The 24,993-nt window shown below is 38.8% G+C and overlaps 1 protein-coding gene across 1 annotated transcript in view; it reads left to right on the top strand.

Moving 5' to 3' along the window:
* The first annotated feature begins 1,279 nt into the window (after positions 1–1,279).
* Positions 1,280–24,993, top strand: part of LOC143023776 (chitinase domain-containing protein 1) — a 37,309-nt gene continuing 13,595 nt past the window's right edge. The window contains exons 1-5 of the mRNA XM_076182391.1: positions 1,280–1,490; positions 5,551–5,657; positions 10,228–10,377; positions 13,171–13,348; positions 13,497–13,609. Of these exons, the coding sequence (XP_076038506.1) occupies positions 5,568–5,657; positions 10,228–10,377; positions 13,171–13,348; positions 13,497–13,609 (531 nt within the window). The 5' untranslated portion in view covers positions 1,280–1,490; positions 5,551–5,567. The remainder of the gene's footprint in view (positions 1,491–5,550; positions 5,658–10,227; positions 10,378–13,170; positions 13,349–13,496; positions 13,610–24,993) is intronic.

Genomic DNA, 24,993 nt, shown 5'->3' with positions numbered 1-24,993 from the left:
AAGGCATTTGATAAAGTACCTCACAGTCGAATTGTGTGGAAATTGGAGCATGTTTGAGGACTGAGAGGCAAAATATTAGAATGGATTAAAAACTTTTTGAAGGAAAAATACATGAGGACATATTAAAGGACAAAATGTCAAGATGGAGAGCAGTAACGAGCGGAGTACCACAAGGTTCAGTGTTTGCACCAATAATATTTCTTGTCTATGTTAATGACATGATGGAAGGAATCAACATGTTTAAAGATGATCCAAAAATCACGAGAAGAATGAAAAGGAGGAGGACAATAGATTATTGCAAATATATCTAGATTTTTTGTATAGCCAAGAACGGGAAATCAAGTTTAATACCAAAAAATGCAAAGTACTGGAAATGGACAATAACAGCAAAAAGCTGCCCTTAAATTATTTATTGGGAGGCGAACATATTACAAAAGCAAAAGAGGAGAAAGACTTGGGAGTGTTGATAAAAGACGACCTGTCATCTGACAGACATGTCAGCAGGATTGTGGGAGAGACATATGGACTACTGCAGAAGATTAAAGTGGTGTTCCATTATATGGAAGAAGAGATTATGAAAAACTTCACCGAAACCCTGATACGTCTAAGACTGAAATATACATCAGTAGAATGGTTCCCACACAGAATGAAGGATATAAGCAAGATTAAAGAATACAAAGGGCAGCAACCAAACTGGTCCACAGCCTGGCAAGTACATCATATGATGAAAAACTAAAAGTAGACTACTGGGTTTGCCGACTTTTCTTGAAAGATCGAAGAGAAAGAGGTGACATGATTACAATGTTCAGGTCACTAAAGGGGGTAGATTGCACTGATAGAATATATCTCCTAATTAAAGATGGAAGGGCTTTAAGAAGTCATGGAAGTAAATTAGGAAAACATGTCGAAAGCATGTGAAGAAATACAGTTTTCCATATAGATATGTAAATATGTGGAATAGCTTAGGAGATATATCCTAAACTCAAACAATACGTGAATTCATATCTATATATATGATAATTGGGAATCATAGATACAGATTAAGCTGGAACCGTACATAAATCTTAGTCCATGTATGTTAGACAGTCACAATGAGAGACTAGGAGACAGGACCTAACAAGTGTTGCTCCTTTCCTGTGTACTACAGTTAGGTAAATACACACACACACAAATTGATTGTCTTTGATTTTCTTTAAGATATTGAGATAATTATTGTCGAGTTTTAGATTGTAAATGCAAGCTAAGTCAGGCCATTGGTTTCGAAGACCAAACAGCTGTGTTTTGTTGTTGTGTGACGAATGCTACTATAACGCGTGTATGTAGCGGTGGCAGACAGCTGTGTCAATTTGGAACATATGTTGAAACGGTGCCGGGTGGCATTAACACGTGTCGTTTGAGAGGAGTGGATTGGCGTTACTTCAAGGGATCTCGATAATATTACTGGCGGAGAGACAAAGTAAACTCTTGCAATATTCATTCAACAACGTTAGGTAAGTACATATGAAACAAAGTTTCAGTCATGAAAACAGTTTCATGCTGGTGAAAAAAGAGGATTATAGCATGTCAGAGAAACGACACCCTTTTGAAACATCACCAGTACTCCCAGTTTAGTTAAAAGTTCAATTTAGATTCAATACTCTTATCATCAAACAAAGCTGATGGAAATATTATGAGCACACAAGTTCCATTTACAATTACATGCATGAAAAATACCTGAATTTTAGTTGCACTAACAGGTAACAAGCTCAGCCCATGACATCATAATAGGGTGCTTACCTTGGACTTAGTATAGAAAGATGGTCTGTTAGACATGATGCCAAAAGTAAGAATGATCACTTCCCAGATTAGATATACTGGGAAAAGTGAATGAACTGGCTTCTCCAGTGTAGGGTCAGCTCACCCCAATGGGGTCCCCATCACCAACTTGGCCCATCTACTTGACCAAGTTGGTCCTAGGTTGGGTTAGAGAAGACAAATTTATCATACTTTAATTTCGTCAACCTCCGCATCTGTCAGAGCAAAGATAGTGCCTCAGGCAGTTGATGGATTGAGTTGGTGATGGCCTGAGTTGTCAGTGGGCTGAACTGGCCAGCAACCATTTTCCCAGTCCCCTCATTATCAAGGATTAAATACCAATAATAATAAGTTTATTTGGCAATGCCAATGAATCAAATACATGAAATGCAGATAATGAAAAGAACACATAGTTCGAAATAACAATTATAATTGCCGAGGATAACACAAAAAAGTAAGTAAAAGGCAATTTCATAGTGCACTGTTGTTAAGTACCATTGTACATGTTATTTGTTCATATGGGTCTAATTACTGTCCAGAGCTGTCAGGACACTGTCCAGAGCCGTTTGGACATCATCCAGGGCCATCCAGACACTGTCAGGAGACTGTCCAAAACTGTCAAGATATTGTCTGGACACTGTATGCTACCATCTAGATAGGGTCATACGACTGACAAGGACTGACAAGTAATTCAAAATGATTGACAAGCCGCATATAAAGTAACATAATCATGATAATGCTTGTTTTTGTGGTGAAAATGATTTCCATCATATACATAGAAATAAGTAAAGAAGTAAGTTTTATCAGTATTACTAAGGGAGTTCATACCTATGGGAAACATCAATGGAAATTGAATATTAATTTGGTAAATTAAAGTACATCAATGTAATATCTGTTTTTCTCAGCAGAAATCAATAACAAAAACATGCTGGATATAGGTATGGCAGCTGTACTCCAAATTTTCATGGCTAGGAGTACGGCACTGTTCTGAATGTGCACAAATGCAATGTTGTGGCTTACTGCCTTATTCATAGCCAATCATAATAGCAAATATTGTGCCATATTTGCTATTATGATCGGGTATTAACCTAACCTACATAACATAAACCAAACTTAACCTACCTAACCGAACCTAACCTAATCTAGAAAGGGACAGGAGGGAAGGAAGGATTAGGGAACACCATAATGCAGTGAAGAAAGGTTTCCAGGCATGTAGCTGGATGATTAAAGTGCTGATGGAGAAATGGTATATTTACCTAGTTGTATTTTGCGGGAAGGGGAGCTACGCTTGTGGTGTCCCGCCTTTGTATCTTGCAGTGTCTACAGTATTTCACAGAATTGCTAAACAGGCAAGAACCAGCCAACTCTACACCATCATTCCAACATATTGAAGGAGTAAATGTAAGAGAAATTGAAAATGAAATAGAGAAACCAACACTAGGTGAAGTAAGACAATGTATAAAGGAACTAAAGAACAATAAAGTTCCAGTGTGTGATGGAATCCCAGCAGAACTGCTTAAAAGAGGAGGGGAATGGTTGGAGACAGAAATCCATAGATTGATAGTAAAGATTTGGAGGGAAGAAGAGATACCACACCGATAGAGGAAAGGCATTATTACTCTTATACATAAAAACAGTACCAAACAGGAGTGTCAACTACAGAAGGATAAGTTTATTGTGCATCTTGTACAAAGTCTTCACGAAAGTACTTCTAAAACGACTAACACTATACACCAATGCAACGCTTGGCGAATACCAATGCAGCTTCAAGCATAACAGATCGACAATTGATCATATACATACAGTAAGGCAGATAATGGAAAAATACTACAAATACAACAAGGAACTCTACCAGCTATTTATAGCTTTTCAACAAGCGTACGACAGCATACACTGACAATCATTATGGCATATTCTAAAGGAATTTGGAGTACCAGAGAAATTGTATTTCCCTGATAAAGGCATGCTATATAGACAACTGATATGCAGTGAAGGTAGGAGGGACAGAAACTAAAGAAATTGAAGTTATTGGTAGATTAAGATAAGGGTGCCATCTGTCACCAGTGCTATTTAATCTGATAATGGTAAAAGCGGTAAGAGAAAGCCAAACCCTATCAGGAGTGAGGTTGGGTACAGTTAGTGTTGGACTATTAGCCCAAGGAGATGATGTGGTAACAATAACGGAGAATAAGGATGAACTCGACAATTTGTTTTCACCAGATCAGACTTGTATGTAATGAGAAGACAGTAATTATGGAAATGAGTGAAGAGGTTGGCAATGGAGGTGTTGAACAAGTTGGGAACCTAATACCTAGGAGTCATAGTCTCTGAAAAAAATTAAATGGACACAAATAAATGAAAGGTTTACAGCAGGAAATAGATATTACCGTTCCATCATGAGGAACAGAAAATTTAGAAAAGACAACTTAGAATGTAAAGTAATTCAACCAACTGTGTTATATAGTTGTGAGACCTGGACCTTGATGGAACAACGAAAAAGAAAGCTAGAAGTCTTTGAAAACAACATTTTTAGAAGAATCTTGGGACCAGTGTATGATGAAGAGACTAGAGAATGCAGTAGAGAAATTAGAGAGGAGACAGGACAGCAATTACTGCAGTATGTTGTATGTGGAAGAAGAGCAAGGTGGGCTGGTTACTGTGCCAGGATGGAGTTAACCAGCCAAAGATGGAGATGGAAGGAAGAGTCAGGGGTAGGTGCTCATTAGGAAAACCAAGATATCGATGGAATGATGGCATAGCGAGTGACACAGTACAAATTAATCTTAACCTGCAAGACTGGAAAGAAACAGCTGAAGACATGCCAGTCTGGAGAGGCATAGTGAAAGCAGCAGTGGGATTGATTTTGATTAATAAAATTAATATAAAAATTCCTAATCTCCTCACATCCTACAATGCATTCCTGTTGACCTTGTCATATGCCTCCTCTGGATCCATAAAAGCCCAAAAGACATCCTTGCCTTTAGCTAAAAACTTCCTGCATATCTGTTGCTTTGAGTTTCTTTTACAGGAAACCTGTGGTCCTATAATGGGCAGCAATGGTCCTTTCACCCCTCTCCTCCAGCTCTCTCCAAGAAGAGATATTAGACTGTTGTCTGTTTTATTAGCATGGGTCTGTATGTAACACTGACCAGTAGAAGAAAGGGGAGAGGAGCAGTCACTTTAGTAAAAGTTGAGCAAAGGTAGTTGAAGCTGATAAAGACTTTTGGACTGGTCCAGAGACTGAGTGTTAGCTCCTTAAGGCTGCATTTCTAGATAGAGGTGACGGTATTGTTGAGAATGAAGATGAGTGGCTGGGAAATAATTCCTTTTGACATCCATCTTATAAGATCACTTTGTGCAGGCTTCCATTTTGCCTGTTAACAAATGTGACCATATACATGTTACAGGCCTACACATAAGCCTTGCATAGGCAAAATCAGCATGGGGTTTGTGTAGAAACTTCCTTCTCTCCAGGGCAGTGGACAGGGTGCAGGGATGACCCGTCATCTAGGAGGTGCTAAGATGGGAGGGAGGGTGGAGGGGTGTGGAGTGTTTTCAGGGATGGAATGGGTGGGAATGATTTTATGCCTTTTCCTTTTTGGCTACCGCCCTAGTAAGGGGGAAAAAGCCTTGGTATATGTATGTATGTATGAAAGGATATATGATACTGATTGGTTGTTAAATGTTTGTATTGGGATCTTTCGTATTAAATTCCTGAATTGTCTGTGTAAGAAGCAGGTGTTCCTGTTTTTTCAGAATTGTCATCATAGTCCATGAAAATGAAATCCACACTTTTGCTCTGGATGTACTTGGCATTAGTTGCAGCAACACTGACAAGCAAAGACAAGAAGAAGAAAGAAAAGGTAAGGTATATTCAAATGATACAGTAATGAAATTACTTTGCAACAAAATGATATAAAATTTTACTTAATTGTAATGTATAGGAAAGAATATGCTTGTGGGGGTCCTGTCTCCTGGTACACATTTATTATTATTATTATTATTATTATTATTATTATCATAATAAGAATAATAACAACAATAATAATAATAATAATAATTCTGTTTTTGTCACTTTTGTATGTATTAGTGTAAGGATGGAAAATTCTATTTTGATACATTTGGTAAGTATTAGTTTTTTTGTGTGTATGTAACTAAAACAATTCATGCCATGGGTTGTCCTGCCAAAAGGGAGTGATGTCATTAGCCTCATTCAGATAGTGGGTATAATCCTTACTATAGGTTGTAGACAAAATAAGAAAAATTCCTGCCACATAGTTCAGGATTTCGGTTAGTCGACTTCTCAGGAACAATTCTTATGGTTCACCTCACATTGATAGGCTATAATAGGGAGTCTCATTCCCCCACACTTGAATTGTAGCCAGATGCCAAAGAACATTCGAATGATAGGCTGGGTACCAAAAGCCCGCGGGTGCCTGAAAGCGTCACTTACATTGCAGGATCATTACGTTGCAGGTGAGTGACCTTATCCTATGGGCATACTTGATTATAATGTGAAATAATGTGAACATAGACCATAAAGACTTACATTGCTGGATCCTTACGTTGCAGGAAAGGGATATCCTAAGAAATAGTGAGAGAGAAATGCCCATTTAATTTACACTTAGTAGAAACAGGGAAAGGGTCCCCTAGGGGTGAGGTGTCACAATTATATATGATAGGGGGGGAGTGCTTAGAGTGAATAAAATATTACAAGGTTTACCCTTAGGGAAAGTGAAAGGTAGTAAAGGTGTACTGACCTCCAGTGTTGTACATGGCCAGGAACATAAACCATTACCAATGAATATTGTAATGATCGTGACCCACCGTCCCCTCAGTTTGAGTGGTAATTGGTTACTTGATACGGAGTAAGATGGCTGGAGGTTAGGTGCAGTAATATCCCACAACTTAAAAACACTTCCTAAAAATTGTAGAATTAACTCAGTTCATTTTCTTATTTTTTGATAGTTATATTGATCTGTATGTAACTACGTTTGGTCCAATAGTGGTGAAAAGGGAAAACAGTGAGAGTTGAATACACCTAGGCCCAGAGATGTGAATGCAGGAGAGAGTGAGAGTTGTATGCTCCAGTGTTTGTTTATGTATGACATTAGTCTTATTACAATCTATGATATGGATGTAATTCTCCCTCTTTTTGATATATATATATATATACACCCACTCCTCGTTTAACGACCTACTCGGTTAACAACAACTCGGAGTAACGACGGGCTTTATGACGTCGTTTAACGTAAATCTCCCGAAGTTACGACGTCGTGTACGATAATTAAGTTGGCTGAGGCAAATTTGTATGATGTTATAAATGAACTTGTACGGTGGATATTAGCTGTGAGGTAAAGTGTTCTGAAGCTTAGGTCTACATTACCATCCTGCAAGCTGCAAAAACTACCTGGGGTACAGTGTATACCGGTAGTGGTAAATTTTTAGTTTCGACCATGGGCGCAATATAGCAATAGAAAATTAATTATTAATTTTGTAAATTATAATGTATCAATGTAATATGCAATTTTGTGAGCGGAAATGAAAAAAAAAATGCTAAAACAGATTTCGTACGTAACGAAGTCATGTCGGACGAATGGTACACCATGTTTGTTATGATAGATGCCGATGTCGAAGAAATGAAAGGATGATAAATTAATTCGTCTAACCTAAACTAAACTAACCTAACCTGTGTTTAATAAATCATTACCTACAAATTAAATGTCATCCGGCTCGTCCTCGTTGTCGTCATCGTGAGAGACGTTGGCAGACGACAAGATGGCGTCCCGAGCCTATGCTACCGACTTCGTTCATTTGCATATTTTCTTGTAGCAAGGTATTTTTTACTTTCATTTCTGCCCACAAAATTGCATATTACGTTGATACATTTTAATTTACAAAATTAATAATTAATTTTCTATTGCTATATTGCGCCCATGGTCGAAACTAAAAAAATACCCCGGTATTCAATATGGAATGTCAGCATACGCGGATTTGGTCATATACGGTAATTTTAGGAACCTAACCACCGTAAATAAACAGTAAATAAAGCTTTAATGTAATGTATAAAAGAGGGAAAATACACGAAAATAAAGATACATGTATTGCTGGACATTGTACATACAGTACATGAACGTATATGTATACACTTTCGCTTAACGACCAATTCTGTTAACGACGGTGCGCTTGTCCCAATTGTCGTCGTTAAACGAGGAGTGGTTGTATATATATATATATATATATAAAAAGAAAATGTGCAGAGAATAGAAATTAATGGGGTATTATTTTTTTTCCAACCACCCAATGTATGGCAATATAAAAACCATTAACTGGATAGAATCCTGAGGACCCACAGGAGAAATAGAAGGGGAGGAAAATCCATGTCTAACGGTCCTATTGAACTAAGAAGGATGGTGGCAGCTACCTATTGACAGATTCTTTTTACTTTCATAGTTGAAAATTGGAATACGTATTTGAGTTCCTTTAGATATTTTTCTTTTCTTTTCCCGTCCTGGAGATAGAGTTAGCACAGACAATGGAAGTTTGTTGAAATAATTACCCATGGGTGGATCGGGATGAGCACTATCCACGTTACCTGGCCACCGTAACTATCTTCTAAAAGAAAAAACGAGCAGGAGCCATCTACTTGACAGCTGACCACCCCACATTTTTGGCAGTACATTATTATCATCATAATCATCATCATCATCATCATCATTGCTGCTGCTCCTACTCCACCCTCTCCTCCTCCTCCTCCTCCTCCTCCTCCTCCTCCTCCTCCTCCTCCTCCTCCTCCTCCTCCTCCAGGAGTCTCCAAGAGGAGTCTCCAAGAGGAGCCAAAATAAGAGGGAGGGAGGGGAGTGAGTGGAGATGGAATAGGTAGGAGGAAATGGCCATTGGTATATGTATATGTATGTATTATTATTGTTATTATTATTATTGTTATTATTATTATTATTGTTCTTGTTGTTGTCCCATTGTATGGATTATATGGAAAACTGTGTTTCTTTGTATCCCTCAGGAATGTAGCCTTTTTACTTTTTATTTTCTATTTATTATTTTTATTTAATTTATTTTTTTACATTGTGATGCTCTCCCATCCCAAACCTGAGTTCGTCTGTCAATTTTGTATACTTCTTTCATTGATCTGAACACTACAGTCCTGTTGCCCATTAATCCATGCTTGCATGGTTTGTCTGTCTGGCTGAGAACCAGTTTTGTTGCAGGCTTTTTATCTTCCATCTTTTGTTTTGTGTAGGAACCACACCAGTGCTATATATTCTGATCTAAGGCAGATCAGGTCCTCAATGATTTTTTCATCATCATTGTTCATGTCTTTGAAAAGTGTAGTGAGAAATAGGTATCTGGGGATAGATGCAAAGAGATTATATGAAAAGGTGATTGTACTCATGGCATTGTATGGGGTGGAGACTTGGAATTTAAGGGAGGCAGAAAGGAAAATTTTTAATGTGTTTGAGATGAACCATGGTGGTTGTTACAAGGATATAAAGAGGTGACAAGAAGAGCGGTGGAAAAGGAGCTGGCAGATAGGGCTCATGAAAGAATACTGGGAGGGTTTGGGCACATGGATAGAATGAGTGAAGAAAGACTAGCAAAAAGAGTGGGGAATGCAGAGGTGGATGGAGTGAACCTGAGGGGAAGACTGAAAATGAGATGAATGGATGGATAGTATGAAGTGTGCCTTGAGTAAAAGGGTAATGTCTGTCGAGCAGGGGAAAAGAGCAAAAGATAATGTGGGTGGAGGATGGTTGTGAATGGCCTACAAATTGATGTGGCTCAAAGGGATTTCTCCTTTTCTACTATTTTCACATGATGGGACGAGGAGGGAGGGTCACCATGTTAAATGAAGTGAAGGGGCCCAGTTGTAGATGTACTTTGTCTTGCTGCATTGCTTATGACTTGGGCAGTGGGCAGGAGACAGGGCTTACGATGGGAGTAGGATAGGTGGGAATGGGTGCATGCCTTGGCTGGCTACTTCCCTTGTTAGGGGGAAGAAGCCTTTGGTGAGTAGATGGATAGCCTGTCCATGTAGTGGAAAGCAATTTGTATGGTCATCAATAGGCTGTATATCTTGCCCACAGTTTTGCTGACAAGCTTGTTGGTAGCCAGTTACCTTAAGCATCTTGTTAATGAATAACAGTCTCACTTCACTAATGATGACAGGAGAACCCCAAACAAATGGCTTAATGACAGAGAAAGTAGAGCAGTTTGTCCACAACTTGAATCAGCTGTTGTTAAGACATTGCCAATACATCAAATGCTGGATAAATGGCTCTCTACTGTACTGACTTTTATCATGCTGTGTTTGGTACTGAGATTTAAGATGCAGTACATTAGTAAGAAAAAAATATGTAAAATAAATAAGTAAAACAAATAAATAAGTAAATGAACAAGATTTTTTTACTTTTGCAGCCATCAGGTGCAGTGAGTGAGAGTGTTATTACCAAAGGTCTCGTGACTGAGAAGGTAAAATGGAAGGACATTGTCACAAATCATGATACCTACAGCAAAGACACATCACGTCGCAACATAGCACAAATGACTTTGGGCTTTGTGACACCAGTAAGTAGGTCTCTGTCATGTTGCTTTTAACCACTTCAGTATGACTCAAATATAGTCACATTCTCTTTTACTCTGAGTAATGATAAACACAGAAAACGTGATCAAACCAGTTCACAGAATCCAGAGTTAACTCGTGTTCAACTACAAAAAATATATAACCAAGACACAAACACCGGCATGCTCATATACCCACTTGTGCTTCATGATGCCTACATAGGCATCACCATACTGAAGTGGTTCATTGGCTTGTATCCACAGTCACATGTCATATTTTGATAATTTACAATGGCAAGGGAAGACAGGTCTGCTGTGAGTAATCTTCTTTTTGACTGATATTAGTATTGTATAACTTTTTGAAATTTTGATTTGGGTAATTCTGTACTTCATAACTTCTTCACTGTTGTCAAAAGAAGTTTTATGAATATTGCATTGATATGTTAACTTCTTCCATACAATGATGCCTACATAGGCATCATGAGGTGAGAGTGGGTATGTGAGTATAGATTGTATTCATTTTGTAGTTGTAGCTGAGGGACCCCTGTATTCTGTCAGCTGGCTTGGTTGCTCTTTCTGAGGTTATTAATATTCAGAGTGAAAGAGAATGAGTAGTACAGCTGTGGCTTTATGTTTTAAAATGCGATTATTGTGATGCATAATTGAATCATTGTAAATCAGGGACTCAATGCTGCACACCAGAATTTGACTCATATTGAAGAGATTTATGCATGAAACATAACATTGTTTTTTCCAAATGACATTGGAAATGATCAGAGAATTAATATGTAAAAAAATTCATAAGGAATTTGTAGTATTTCATATCAGTAATAGTGTAAAAAGTTCTGTATATGTTGTAATTTTATGGTCTGCATGTATTAAGTCCTATAAATGTCAAATATATCATTTACTTGGGCATAACACAAGTTTATGTACCTGCTTATTTTATATAACTATGTCTTGTTGGGCTGGGATAGGTACAGTATTTGATGCACTCCATAGTCATTCCACTCACTTATTAGAAGTAGCTGTGCATTAGCATAAAGTTGATAGAATTCCTCTCTCTCTTTCAGATGTTAGTCCAAAATTTTCCAACCTTTCTTTGCATGACTAAACTGTACAACCCAGCATTTCCTGATCTTTTGGATATATATATTTTCTTGTCTTATTATTTGGGTCCTAGAACAGTGGAGCTGCCCATTTTCAAAACCTGTTTAGAAAGCTGTCAGCTGTAGAAGACTATAATTGAGTGCTTCTCAGAAACTTTCTTTGGGAACCTATCTGATGGTGACTCCCAGGGAGGATTTGTGATTTTTCTCAAGAATGGGGAAGGAAAAAGACGCCCAATTTATTGGCAGTCAAGGAAATTGTGCCAAGTGGTTAAATCCACTTTGTCTGCTGAGACCTTGGTGCTTGTTGAGTGCGCTGAGGCTGCTTCCCATCTTGGACAGATTATCAGGAACATTGACAAATGCCAGACCTTAGCTGTACACTGCTTGGTTGAAAACAAGAGTTTGGTGGAGGCCTTGAATTCTTCTCATGGTGTGGAGAATAGTCATCTTTGCATTGACATTACACTACTGAAGGATATGTTGTCACATGGTGAGATTAACTCTGTTTCTTGGGTCAGAACCTCAGAGCAATTTGCTGACTGTCTTACTAAGAGGGGGGCCTCAGCCAAGCATTTGCGAGCAGTCCTCTCTGGTTAATAGGTTTCCTTGGCTTATAAATACTTTGGAAAAAAAAAAGAGAGAGAGAGAGAGAAAAGACCGAGCATTATTGGAGTGTTCATTGTTGTCATTTGGTTGAGGGCAGCCATATTTTATTCGTGTGGTTCAGTGAACAGACACAAGGTGGCAGTGTTGTTGAGCTGCTATGTGGAGTGCTGGGTCCCCAGTATAAAGGAAGAGGTGACTGGAGCAAGTTTGGTCTTATAAGTGTTATTAATCAGGCAGGTCCTGCTGTGGATGCACTGTGTCTTGCTGCATTGCTTCTGATGTAGGCAATGGGCAGGGGACAAGGATGACCCTTCATCCAGAAGAAGCTAAGACAAAAGAGTAATGGATAACAAGTGGTTGTAGGATGGGTGTGGTTGAGTGCAAGGTGGTTAGGTATTGATGTCTATGTCACAGCTCAGGGATTTGCTACTATATCCCCTTTCTGCCATCATGTGTTCACGCTAGTGAGACTCCCCATATAAGGGAGGTAGCCAGCCAAGGCACACACCCACTCCCACCCATTCCATTCCCATCCAACACCTATTGTCTCCCTCTTATCTTAGCTCCTCTTGTGTCATCCTTGTCTCTTGCCTAATGCCTGGGTCAAGCAATGCAGCAAGACACATCACATCCATGGCAGGGCTCCATCATTTACACTGAGACCCTCCCTCCTTGTCCCATCATGCAAAAATTAGAGATGGGAAAAAATCCTTTCAGGCTTCATCAAAATATTATCTGTACCCATTCTTTAGTGATGCCTATACCCTTCCTTCTCCCTTGCCTGTTCAACAGACATTCTTCTCATGATCAAAGCTCCTTTCACCCCTTCCATCTGTCTCAGTTTTGGTTGTCCCCTCAAGTTTACTCCATCCACCTCTGTTTTCCATACTTTTTGCTAGCCTCTCTTTACTTGTTCTTTCCATGTTCCAAAACCATCCCAATAATCTGTAATCAGCCCTATCTGCCAGCTCCCTTTGTACCATAACTTAACTATAGGTAAATCTGTTTTTTGATTCATTTAGTATAAAACTTTCTTTTGACATGTAGGTCCTTGTTCCTTTCACACTTTCTTATATTTCAGTGGAACAACCATGGGTATGATATTGCAAAGACATTTGCCAATAAGTTTACACATATATCACCTGTATGGCTTCAACTGAAATATCATCCAAAAGGTTATCACATCTCGGGATTGCATGATGTTGATACAAGGTGGATGAATTCAGTCAAGAAATCAGGGCTGAAAGCGAAAACTAAAAGTAGGTGGTGCAGACAGCCATTTGGAACATAAAATGACGTTAAATATATATATGTATATATATTTTTTTAATCCAGATTTTTACTCTTCTTCTTCTTCTTCCTGTCTGTCATCTGTTTTTTTTTTTTTTTTTTTTTTTTAATATGCAGTTGTGCCACGAATCATCATTGATAATTCATGGAACAACAGGGCATTAGAACAGTTTGTCAGCTCTCAGAGTGAACAGGACCTCGCAATACAAGAGATTCTCCATGTTCTCAAGGTATGTATCTCCAATGTTTTAAAGATAATTTTTATGATACAAGATCTTCTAGGGACCAGTAACTGGGACCTACAAGTGGTTGTCTTGTAAGATGAATGCCAGAGAGAGCAAAACTTGACAATGCCCTCACCTCCATCTTGAGGTGTAGCCATGAGGTCTTGGGACCAGGCTCAAGATCTCTCTGTTAGTCTCAATTGTATTTCCTCTACCTTTTCATATAAGGAGAGCTGAGAGCTGATGGCCACTCCCTTCCAATTACTACAACAAACCAGTGACATAGAAACAGTCACACACTAATACAGCACAAACAGCAGTTCAAAATTTCTTTCCAGAGAGATCTCTGGGAAGGCCCAATGGCTGTTACCAGCCACTGCTGGGTTGCAGGTTTTCAGTCAGTGAACTTTGAGGCAACAATCATTACTGTCATTCAGCTTTCATTTTAATTTGTTAGAAGTGTTGTATAACTTTTGAAATTTTTTATTTTGTAAGTACAGACAGTAGTAACAACTAATTTTTATTTTCAACCTGCTTGGTTTTTCCTGCAATACAAGGTAGCTGGGAATGGGAGAGGAAATCTCACCCTTTTCATTTCAACTTCACTCATAATTTTTAATTTCTTTCTGCCATAACTATGAGGAAATCAGATATATTTTCCTCTAACATTATTACCAATTTATCCTTGGTGGGATCAGTGTCAAGTACTTGTTTGTACTGTCATCACCATGTGGAGGTGTAATCCCAAGGTACTGACACTCAGTTTCTGAACGAGGCCCAAGATTTCTTTTTATCAAGTACTCCCCTCCTGCTATTATAAGCCAGTGATATAGAAACTGTCATACACTGATACAACACAACAGTCCAAAGTTTCATCCCAGAGAGATCTTTGAGAGGGACCAAAGACTGTTGCCAGCCACTATGGGTCTTGAGGTTTTCAGTCAGTGAAGCTTTGGCAACAATTAATGTAGCTTATCGTTGGTACTCCCCTGTCATGGAGCAGGTTATTACTTTATTTTATACATTCTTCTTTTTTCTTTTGCAGTTTATTCTGTAATCAGTACACATTTTTATTGACATCCTTACCAGGTGCTTTATTCACCCCATATATCCACCTTTTGCATTTGCTTTCACTTCAGTTACTACAAACTCATGAATCATTTGATGATATCTACTCTCATTTTCATAACATAACTAAACCACCTAAGACAGGCAGTTAGAGTTTTTATTGTTGCAGTAGAAGTCTTGTCTTTTGGGAGCTTGAGGACCAAACATTTGCCCAAAATATTGAATGTGCTAATACTATGGACTGTTTTCTAGAGTGTGATTGTCTTCAACTATAAGTAATGAGTAATTGATGAGCAACATGTTTTTTATTTACATATGTAAACTAACTCTAACTTGAATGAAGGCCTTTTTATGGTGTATAGAGATTTTGGGTGAGCTCTTGCTGGTATGGGTAAGTGCATAGTATTCTGGACAAGTGAACAGAATTTACAGTTCATTCTTTTGTTTCTTAATGTCATAAGTTGTGGAAGAGCTCATGTTAAACTCTTCCATTATTTAATTTCTTGAAATGACAGCCTTCAGTTTCTTCCGTGACTCTAGTTTGCATGATATAGCAAGCACCCAGTACTAAAAAGAATATAAAGAAATTAGAAAGAATACAAAGAGCAACAACAAAGTTGCACCTCTCTTCAAATTAACATATGAACAAAGATTGTCCAAATTGGAATTATCAACTCTGGATCAAAGAAGAGAAAGAGGAGATCTGGTGACTATTTATAGAATCATGAAAGGAATGGAAATCCTAGATAGGAATGATTTATTAAAATGGGACAATGGAAAAACGAGGACACAAAAAGAAACTAAAAAAAAGATAACTATAGGAGAGATCTGAAAAAGAAATAGATTTCCATATAGAGTACTGGATACCTGGAATAATTTAGATAAAGAAACAATGTGTGCAAACACTTCAAAATTTTAAGAAAAAACTTGATGCTGAAAGATACAAAGACAGGTCACCATGAGCATAGCTTCCTTCCCATATAATACAACTAGGTAAAACTAGGTAAATACCTTATGTGAACATGTCTTCATCACAGAAGACAGCTGTGCACTTGCTGAAATAATTTTCCAAAAGTATTGCTATATACTGTATATATAAAAAGAAAGTGAAAGTAGTTGTTAAAATGAGAGCAAGCAAGGCCCCTGGGTTAGATGGGTGAAAGGGGTGAGGGGGGTACAGTGGTGATGGACTGGCTGGTGAGGTTGTTTAATATTTGTCTAAAAGAGGGTAGAGTGCCAGAGTACTGGAGGAGTGCCAGTATAGTTCCACTTTACATGGGAAAAACAGACAAGTGATCAATTTGTTTAGTTGAGAAGACTTATGGGAGTGTTTTGATTGAGAGGATTAGAAAAGGATTACAGTGATAGTTGGTGAAAAATAGTGTGGGTTAAGGAAAGGTAGGGGTTGCATGGATCAGATTTTTGTGGTAAGGCAGATTTGTGAGAAAGATTTAGGAAAAGGTAAGAATTTTTTGGGGCCTTATGGATTTGGAAAAGGTTTATGACAGGGTAGACAAGAAGGCACTGTGGGAGGTATTGCAGATGTATGGGATAGGAGGAAAGCTTTTAAGAGCAGTCAGGAATTTTTATGAAAGTAGTAGAGCCTGTGTTAGAGTTAGCATACATATACCAAGGCTTTCTCCCCCTTACAAGGGAGGTAACCAAAAAGGAAAAGGCATAAAATCATTCCCACCCATTCCATCCCTGAATACACTCCACACCCCTCCACCCTCCCTCTTATCTTAGCACCTCCTGGATGACGGGTCATCCCTGCACCTTGTCCACTGCCCTGGGTCAGAAGCAGTGTCGCAAGACACTGCACATCCACAGCAAGGCCGCTTCATTAAATCGGCGACCCCCCCTCTCCGTTCCCCCATGCATAAAAGGAGAAGACGGGGAGAAATCCCTTCAGGCTGCGTCAAATGTTGCTCACACATACTACCTCACCCCTCATCCCCCCACCCATTCCACCTCATGCATCACAACATCATCCATATACAACCATTCTCCATTCACCCGTCTTCTGTCTCTCCCGTCCTTCCTCAACAGACATTCCCCTGTTCCCCAAAGCCCCCTTCACCCCATCCATCCACCTCATCCTAGAACATCCCCTCATGTTCACTCTCTCTACATCTGCCTTCCATACTTCTTTTACTAGTCTTTCTTCACTCATTCTTTCCATGTGTCCAAACCATCCTAATACTCTTTCATCAACCCTATCTCCCAACTTCCTTTCCACCCCCGTTCTTCTCCTCACCTCCTCATTTCTCACTCTGTCTAGCCTAGTAACCCCCATCATACTTCTCAGACACCTCATCTCAAACACATTCAAACTCCTTCTCTCTTCCTCTCTTATGTTCCATGTTTCTGCCCCATACAGTGCTGTTGGCACAATCACTCCTTCATACAGTCTCCTCTTAGCATCCATTCCCAAATGTCTATTCCTCATTACACTCTTCAATCCACCTAGGCATTTACTCGCTTCTCTCACCCTACATTCTACCTCCACCTTCACTCCACCTTTTCCTGCCACATTTGCACCCAAGTATCTAAAACTATCCACTTCCTCCAGTCGCTCTCCCTTAATGCTCACTTCCAGTCTACTGCCACTTTCACCCCTTGTACATCTCATCACCTTACTTTTACCCACATTTATCTCTAGCTTTCTTCTATTACATACTCTCCCGAACTCTGTCACCAACTTCCTCAGTCCCTCTTCCGATCCTGCCACAAGCGCATGTCGTCAGCAAACAACAGCTGGCTCACCTCCCACTTTTCTCTATTTTCTTTAACCATCTCCAATCCCTGACCCACTACCCTTGCATTTACCTCTCGCACTACCCCATCCATGTACAAGTTGAACAGCCAGGGCGACATAACGCATCCTTGACGAAGTCCCACCTTTACCTCGAACCACTCACTCTCTCCATTTCTAATCCTGACACAAGCTCTACTAATCTCATAAAAACTCTTGATAGCTCCTAGAAGCTTTCCTCCTATCCCATATATCTGCATAACCTCCCACAGTGCTTTTCTGTCTACCCTATCATAAGCCTAGTGTTAGAGTTAGAAATGAAGAAAGTGAATGGTTTGAGGTAAAGGTGGGACTTCACCAGGGATATGTCATGTCACCATGGCTGTTCAATGTGTACCTGGATGGAGTGGTGCAGGAGGTAAATGCAAGGGTAAGCCAGTTGCTGTTTGCTGACAACACTGCACTTGTGGCAGGATCAGAGGAAGGATTAAGGAAGTTAGTGAAGGAGTTTGGGAAGGTTTATGAAAGAAGGAAGTTGAAGATATATGTGGGTAAAGTAAGATGATGAGATATACAAGGGGAGAGGGTGGCAGGAAATTGGAGGTGGGCATTAAGGGAGAGAGTCTGGAGGAAGTGAATAGCTTTAGATACTTGGAGGGGCATGTGGCAGGAGAGGGAGTGGAAGTAGTAAGTAGATTGAGCGATTCAACCCAGGGACTCGGCCTAGGCCCGCGATTTGTATGCTTTTCAAAACATGTCAGGAAAAGGGATGAAGGGATCTAAGTCAATCAACCCAGTCTTTTGCCTTTACAGATATATAAAAATTTCCCCCCAAAATGCCTACTAGACACCTTTAAATTTGCTCATGAAAGAGCAGAAGTGCAGGGGCTCCAGGAGGCTTCGCCCCCTGATCCCCACCCGGGTCTCTGTCCCTGGACTCCCGGGATTTTTTTTTTTTTTTTTTTTTTTTTTTACCCACTATCATGCTTGTTGTTGCCATATAAAGACTATTTGAAAAGTTGGGTTGCGTCAGTTGAGGTGTCAGATGGCTGACCCGAGACGCAGCTAGGCCTATTGTTCAAGAAGGTAGAGACTTGACCTGAGATGCCAAGAATCTATTCTTCATCAAACGGGTGTAGTCGGAAGGGTCAGTGAGTTTGGTCACAGAACAATGGGATTCCCTAGGAGAGGCTAGTCTCATTGTTGAAACTACATCTTGTAGCATATTGTGTGTGCAAGCTAGTCATTGAAGTGTTGCATACGTTGAATATAACACATTTGCACCAACAAATTTCTGAGCTATCAGTTTTTGTCCATTTCCTTGAAGGATTATGTTCACTTGTTCTAAAATACATTTTGATATGCCATCTGCAGTTTGATTTTCTGGAATAAAGAATCCCCACAAATGCTCAAATATTTCTCCATTCAATACGTACCATAGAACAAGGACCATTTGAGTGTGTTCAGAAACATCTGTTGTGTCATCAGCCATAGCAGCTATAAAGGAGTCTTTTTTAATTTCCGTCCTTATCTCATGTTATATTTGTAGCAGGCAGTCAAATATCTCATTCTGAATGGTCTTAGAAGCACTTTTGAAGACTACTGATTTCTAAATGATTCTTCAAATCTGGATCTAATTTAGATACAAAATATACTGATTCTTTAAATACCCCTGGATTTACTGAATCGCCTTTTTCATCATGTCCACATAAGATAGTTTCAAAGTTTCCACAAAAGAAAATACAGTCTTTTATTTTGGACAAAATTTCAATTTTTTTTTTCTAACCTTTATATTATGCTCATTGATTAAAAGTCTGTGTGCCTCACTAAGTTTTTCCTTAATATTTACGGTTCGTAAAAGGGACAGTGAAACCACATTATCAACATGCTTCTTTGACTTCTCATGCTTTTCACTTTTTTCTTTCATTTTGTTTATATTTTTAAAACCATCTTTTGTCCATGTTACATCACCTCCAAACAGCAAACACGAGAAGCAAAACAGTGCATTTTTTACTTTACAAACACAAAGCCAACTTTTCTGTTGGTACCGTTCAGAATTATAGCTATGAATATATTTCTTGTTGCTTATGCCTGGCTGAGATATTTGAATATCAGGTGTTGAACAACCTCTTTTCTTAACTGTAACTTTCTCTTGGAGAGACAGCTGTGAAAACTTAAGCTGTTGAAGTTCATTAACAGTCACAGAACTTATTTCTTGGGGATGCAAGGCCATGGCTTAAGTTTTCTGTAAAATGAAAGAATTGAAAAAAAAAAAAAAATTAAATAGACTAGCTGGAAGCAGAATAATAATCTAATTCTACACTTTATCATATTATAGATTATAGTACATGGTTTTTAAGCACAACACTGACCATTTACAGAATTATGAAAAGGATGGAAATCCTCGACAGAGAATGTTTATTAAAGTGGGATAAGAGAAAAACAAGAGGATATGAAAAGAAAATCAAGGATAATTATAGAAGAGCTCTAAAAAAGAATAGTTTCCCACACAGAGTGGTGGATATTTGAAACAAATTGGATGAGGCAAGTGTATGCAATGCAAAAACTATACAAGAATTTAAGAATTGAATTGAATTTTATTCAGATACAATCATACATACAATAAGTACAATACATACAAGACTCAAACTTAATGCTGAAAGATACAAAGATGGGTCACTATGAGCATAGCTTCCTTCCTGTATGATAGAACTAGGTAAATACACATGGAGTAAAAAAAAAAAAAAACCCATTAGGGCACTGTGGGAGCAACAGTGCTTTCTCTTCATCACTGCCTCACATACAGCTTCCTATGTGCGCATGCGCACAACAGCCAAACACCCCGCCACTGGAACTATGAAGTGCACAGTTCCATGCAAAGATTCTTGTATTTTTTTTTTTTTTTCATAAACTGGGGCTTTATGAAGTCATAGTGAATTATTTTTTAAGCTTAAGGACTATATATTGTACTTGTACAAGTATAAAGAAAGAATTAAAAAAAAGACTCATTATATTGTATGGTATCAATAATATCCAGTGGAAATTGGGGATACTGCAGTTCCACAGTGCCTATACACAAGCTGCCACTGTTGAAAGTTTTACACTAGGGTAGGATTTGGTGTTATATTCCCTTCATTCGGTTGAGGTGGTGGCCTCCCCAATGTAGCTTCAGTTTTCATGGTTGAACTGTCTGCCATTATTTTAGCTTTAAGAATCATCTTTAGCCTTCCTGTTTCATCTTTTACAATTTTTAGTGACTCATAGTATTCTCTCAACCTTGGAACATTTTAGTCCTTCCCTTGATCCTCTTGTTTTAAGGAACCCATAGAACTTTAACCATTCTGTAAGATTGAATTATCCGTGTAATCAAAATGCATGAATTATAACCAGTATATATATAAATGTTATATGAAAAAAACATGTACCATATTTTTCAGTGTATCAGGCACACCAATTTAAAGGCACACCCTCCCAAGGCCTCTAGTAAATCCATATAAGAGGCACACCTTTGTATGAGACACAGAGACAGTACTGATTTAGTTTCCATGCCAGAAGGACATAAAATATCCAACAAGATTAGGTGATCAACCAACATCACCATAGAAAAATTTACTGCACTTAGCATACATACCGGTAAGCGTTAGTCCTAAAATCTATCTTTGATTGCTGTTGTATTCCTCCCTGAGAAAACCATCAAAATCCTTGTCTTTGGTGTCATCCCAAAACAGATTGTTATAGACTGCAGTTCAGCTAGCTCTGGTGTATTCATATCCATTAGGCAATCGTCATCATTATCAGCATCTGAATCTGTGTCTTCCTTATTATTAAATTCTTGCAAGGTCATTTCAGATGTTTAGACAGGTGTCAAAATGATTGACTCATTCATAGTTATATATAGGGCAGCCAACAGACAGTAAAGACAGAGACAGAAAGAAACAGAAGAGTCCAAAGCAGACCTGAGAAAATGCCACAGTTGTCATCTGAATACTATGTAGATTACTAGTTGTCATTTCAACAAACACTAACCAAATTCCTAGTGTTTCCCTAACATCTACAAGAATTTTCCTGGCGGAGAGGTTATCACATATCTGCCTCCTAACTACTCAATCTCACTGAGACAGTGGCAAACAATCATTCCCAATATCTGTGCCTAACGAATCTTCATTCAGGCAGCATTAAGGGTAACTCTCCAGTGCCTAACGAATTGTAATTTAGTCAACATCAAGGCTCACTGTCCCGTCTCCTGTACTTCCTGCCTTCATCTTGGAGTACCTGACTGCTCATCAGAACTCCCCTACGGGAATAATCTCTTCAGTTCGCCCACCAGTTTTGGTGTATGAATCTCAAGACCTGCACTAGTGGTACTTGTTGATAAATAGGTTGCTAGTCAGTCTTTTAGGAGCCATAGTGATAAGAACAATAAAAAAGTATTGAATCCTAGGAATCACAGCAACAGAAAGTTAATACAGTTTGAAAACTGAAACTGCCAGCACCACAGAGATGATAGTGGCTGCTCCAGTAAGCAGTATGATTGCCTCCCCCCCCCCCCCCCCTTACAGGAGCTGTCTTGTTGTGGTGTGGGGTGTTGATTATCCAAATGACCTGGCAAGCAAGGTTAGAGGGGTCTTCGGCCCCTGCTCCTCCCTACTAAGAGGGAGAGGGTAACCCATGGAAGCATGATCGCCAGTAAGGGACCAGACTAAAGGTTCCCAGTGCTAGGCTACCCATACAAGCCAGTGTTGTTGTCCACCAGAGGGACCACCATGTAAGGTCATCCTGTGCTGGATGGTTGGGTTTCTGGGCTGGGATGAGTTGTGGAGGAAGGTCTTATATCAAGAGTGAGTGCTTTTTAAAATGAACGACCCCCATGGGGACAAGGTACTCGTACCTCATCCATGGTGACTAGCATTCACTCCCTTCATAATCCCAGTAGGCAGTTCCCGTTGTTCCCTGTAGCTAAAATCAAGTATCCCATAGCCATTGGAGACAAGCCACACTCAAAACCACTGAGAGGTGGTCAATTAGGCCATTTGGATTACCCCACCTGGTTGTAATGGAAGAGAAACACACGAGCAAGCTGGAGGTTGCATTCCTGCTGCCACTGTGTCCAAAGTTGGAAGACCCTATGGGTCACCTATTGAGTCTTGTCTTGATATAATCAAGATATCAAATATCTACCAATCACTGTCATATGCAATCCACTCTGCTTTCAAGCCTTTCAGAAAAGTCCTCCATATCTGTCTGAAATATGACTGTCTCTCAAGTTGATGCTATGTGGCTTTCACATCTGACAATACTACAAAAACTGCATGTGGGGTAATAAATTCTCTACATCTTGGAGATAACAACCTCATTGTTGAAATAATCAAATCAAATAGTATAGATAGCAAAAATAACTACTGAAGCTCATTCACTTGAAAATGGCATACCACAAGGAAGTATACTTGTGTGACACTTTTCACTGTGGCCATAAACAGTATCATCAATGTTCTTCCAGAAAGAGTTTGTGGTAGCTTATATGTTGATGACTTATCAATCTCTTTTTCTGTAGCATGGATGCTATTAATTGAGAGGAAACTGCAATTAACAATTAATTGAATCTCTGAGTGGGTCACAACTTGAGGACTTCATTTCTATGCTTCAAAGACCGCAGCCCTACACTTTTACCATTTCCATGGTGTTCGTCCTGATCCAAACTTACACCAACATGAAAGAAAAATCTCTTGTGTGGAGGAAATCCATATCCTAGGACCAATATTTGACAACTTGTATGAAAACAATGTCACTCCTTTGAATTTTAGCCCATACCTCTTTGGGCACTGACAAACACTGCTATTATTACACCAAACAATTTTCCTATCAAAGTTGGAGTACGGCTGTGAAATTACTCATCTGCCACTGAAGCTTGACTTCATGTGTTGAACTTGGTACACCATTTCGGTGTTCGTGTAGCAGCTGGTGCATTCTGCTCTTCCCCAATACCAAGCATGCTGATGGATGCACACATCCTTCTGTTGGACTTATGTTATCTGTCCTTATTGCTGAGATGCTAGTATAGAGTTCAGCTTCTTCCTGAATCAATTTCTTGTGTATATTGTATATGTACATTCTCAAAAAGAAATAAAACTTAGATGTTAGCTAGGATGAAATTGTAGGCACTTGTCACATGATTTGTTTCTTGTAATTTTGTTTTATAATTTAGTGGCTTGTTGGTGTATTTACCTAATTGTAGTATACAGGATTGGAGCTATGTTCATGGGTTCTTTTCTTGGTATCTCCACTTATCAGACTCAAGGTTCAGTTAAAATTTTTGTGACAGCCTTTGCTCTATTTTTGCAGTTTCATGCAACCCTGTAAGATGGGAGCTCATTGAACACTGTACCAGTGGCTTCTTACCCCTTGGAAATTGGGTGATAAAGTATACCTTGGCTTCTTGTAGGATATAAATCCAGAAAGGGTATATTTACCTAATTTTCATGCACATGATTGGAGCTTTATGCTTGTGCTCATCAGACACAATTTTTTTTTTTTTTTTTTTTTTTTTTTTTATGCAAACCTTTAAGAAGGGAGCTCAGTGAATTCTGTATTTGTATGGGCCTCTTACCACTTGGGAATAGGGTGGTCAAGTGAATGCATACCTTGACTCGTGGAATATAAATAAAAAAAGTGCATTTACTCAATTGTAATAGACAAGATTGGAGCTATGCTTATGGAGTGTTTTCTTTGTATTTCCACTTATCAAGCATTAGGTTGGGTAAAGATTTTTCTGAAAGCCTTTGCTCTTTTCTGTAATTTCATGAATCCCTATAAGAAGGAAGCTCATTGAAATCAGTATTTGTATGTACTGGTGATCAAGTGGAATAATATCTTAGCTCATTGGGGTATATAAATCCAGAAAGGGAACTCTCCAGTTCTCTTGTTCTGCCACCTTTAGTTGCTTTTTATGACGCTCTTGGGAACATGGTGTGAGCATTCTTACATTATAGGAGCATGAGAAAAAAGTCATAGGGGTGAACTTACTCATTACAGTGAATATAGCAAAAGAAAAAATTAAAAGGTGTATAGAGAAACTCAAAATTGATCAAACACTAGGGCCTGATGGTTGGCATTCAAGAATCTTAAAGGAAATGAAAAATGAGATTGTTGTTCCATTAGAAATTATTTTCAAGAAATTCGTCATATCTGGAGATGTCCAAAGAGAATGGAAGCTAGCAGACTTTACTCCCATATTCATAAAAGGTGACAAAAAGAAACCAGATAACTACAAGCCTATAAGATTGAATTCAATCGTAGGAAAAATGATGGAAACTATCATCAGAGATGCTGTCAAACATCATTTAGAAAGGTAACTGTTTGATAAATAATAGCTGGCATGGATTCAGATGGAAACGTTCTTGCGTGACTAATTTACTCGAATTCTACAACAGTCATCTCGAATTATGACAAAAGAAACAATATAGACTTAATATATCTAGACTTTGGAAGAGCTTTTGATACCGTCCCCCACAAAAGGCTACTTACTAAATTAGCTTCACATAAAATAAGTGGTAGCCTATTAAGTTGGACT

This window comes from Oratosquilla oratoria, unplaced genomic scaffold (genome assembly GCF_046742065.1).
Source record: "Oratosquilla oratoria isolate Oo_2021 unplaced genomic scaffold, ASM4674206v1 SCAFFOLD60, whole genome shotgun sequence".
In the NCBI taxonomy this organism is placed as follows: domain Eukaryota; kingdom Metazoa; phylum Arthropoda; class Malacostraca; order Stomatopoda; family Squillidae; genus Oratosquilla; species Oratosquilla oratoria.
The sequence above is the reverse complement of the archived record's forward strand: the minus strand, read 5'-3'. Positions and strand labels throughout refer to the sequence as shown.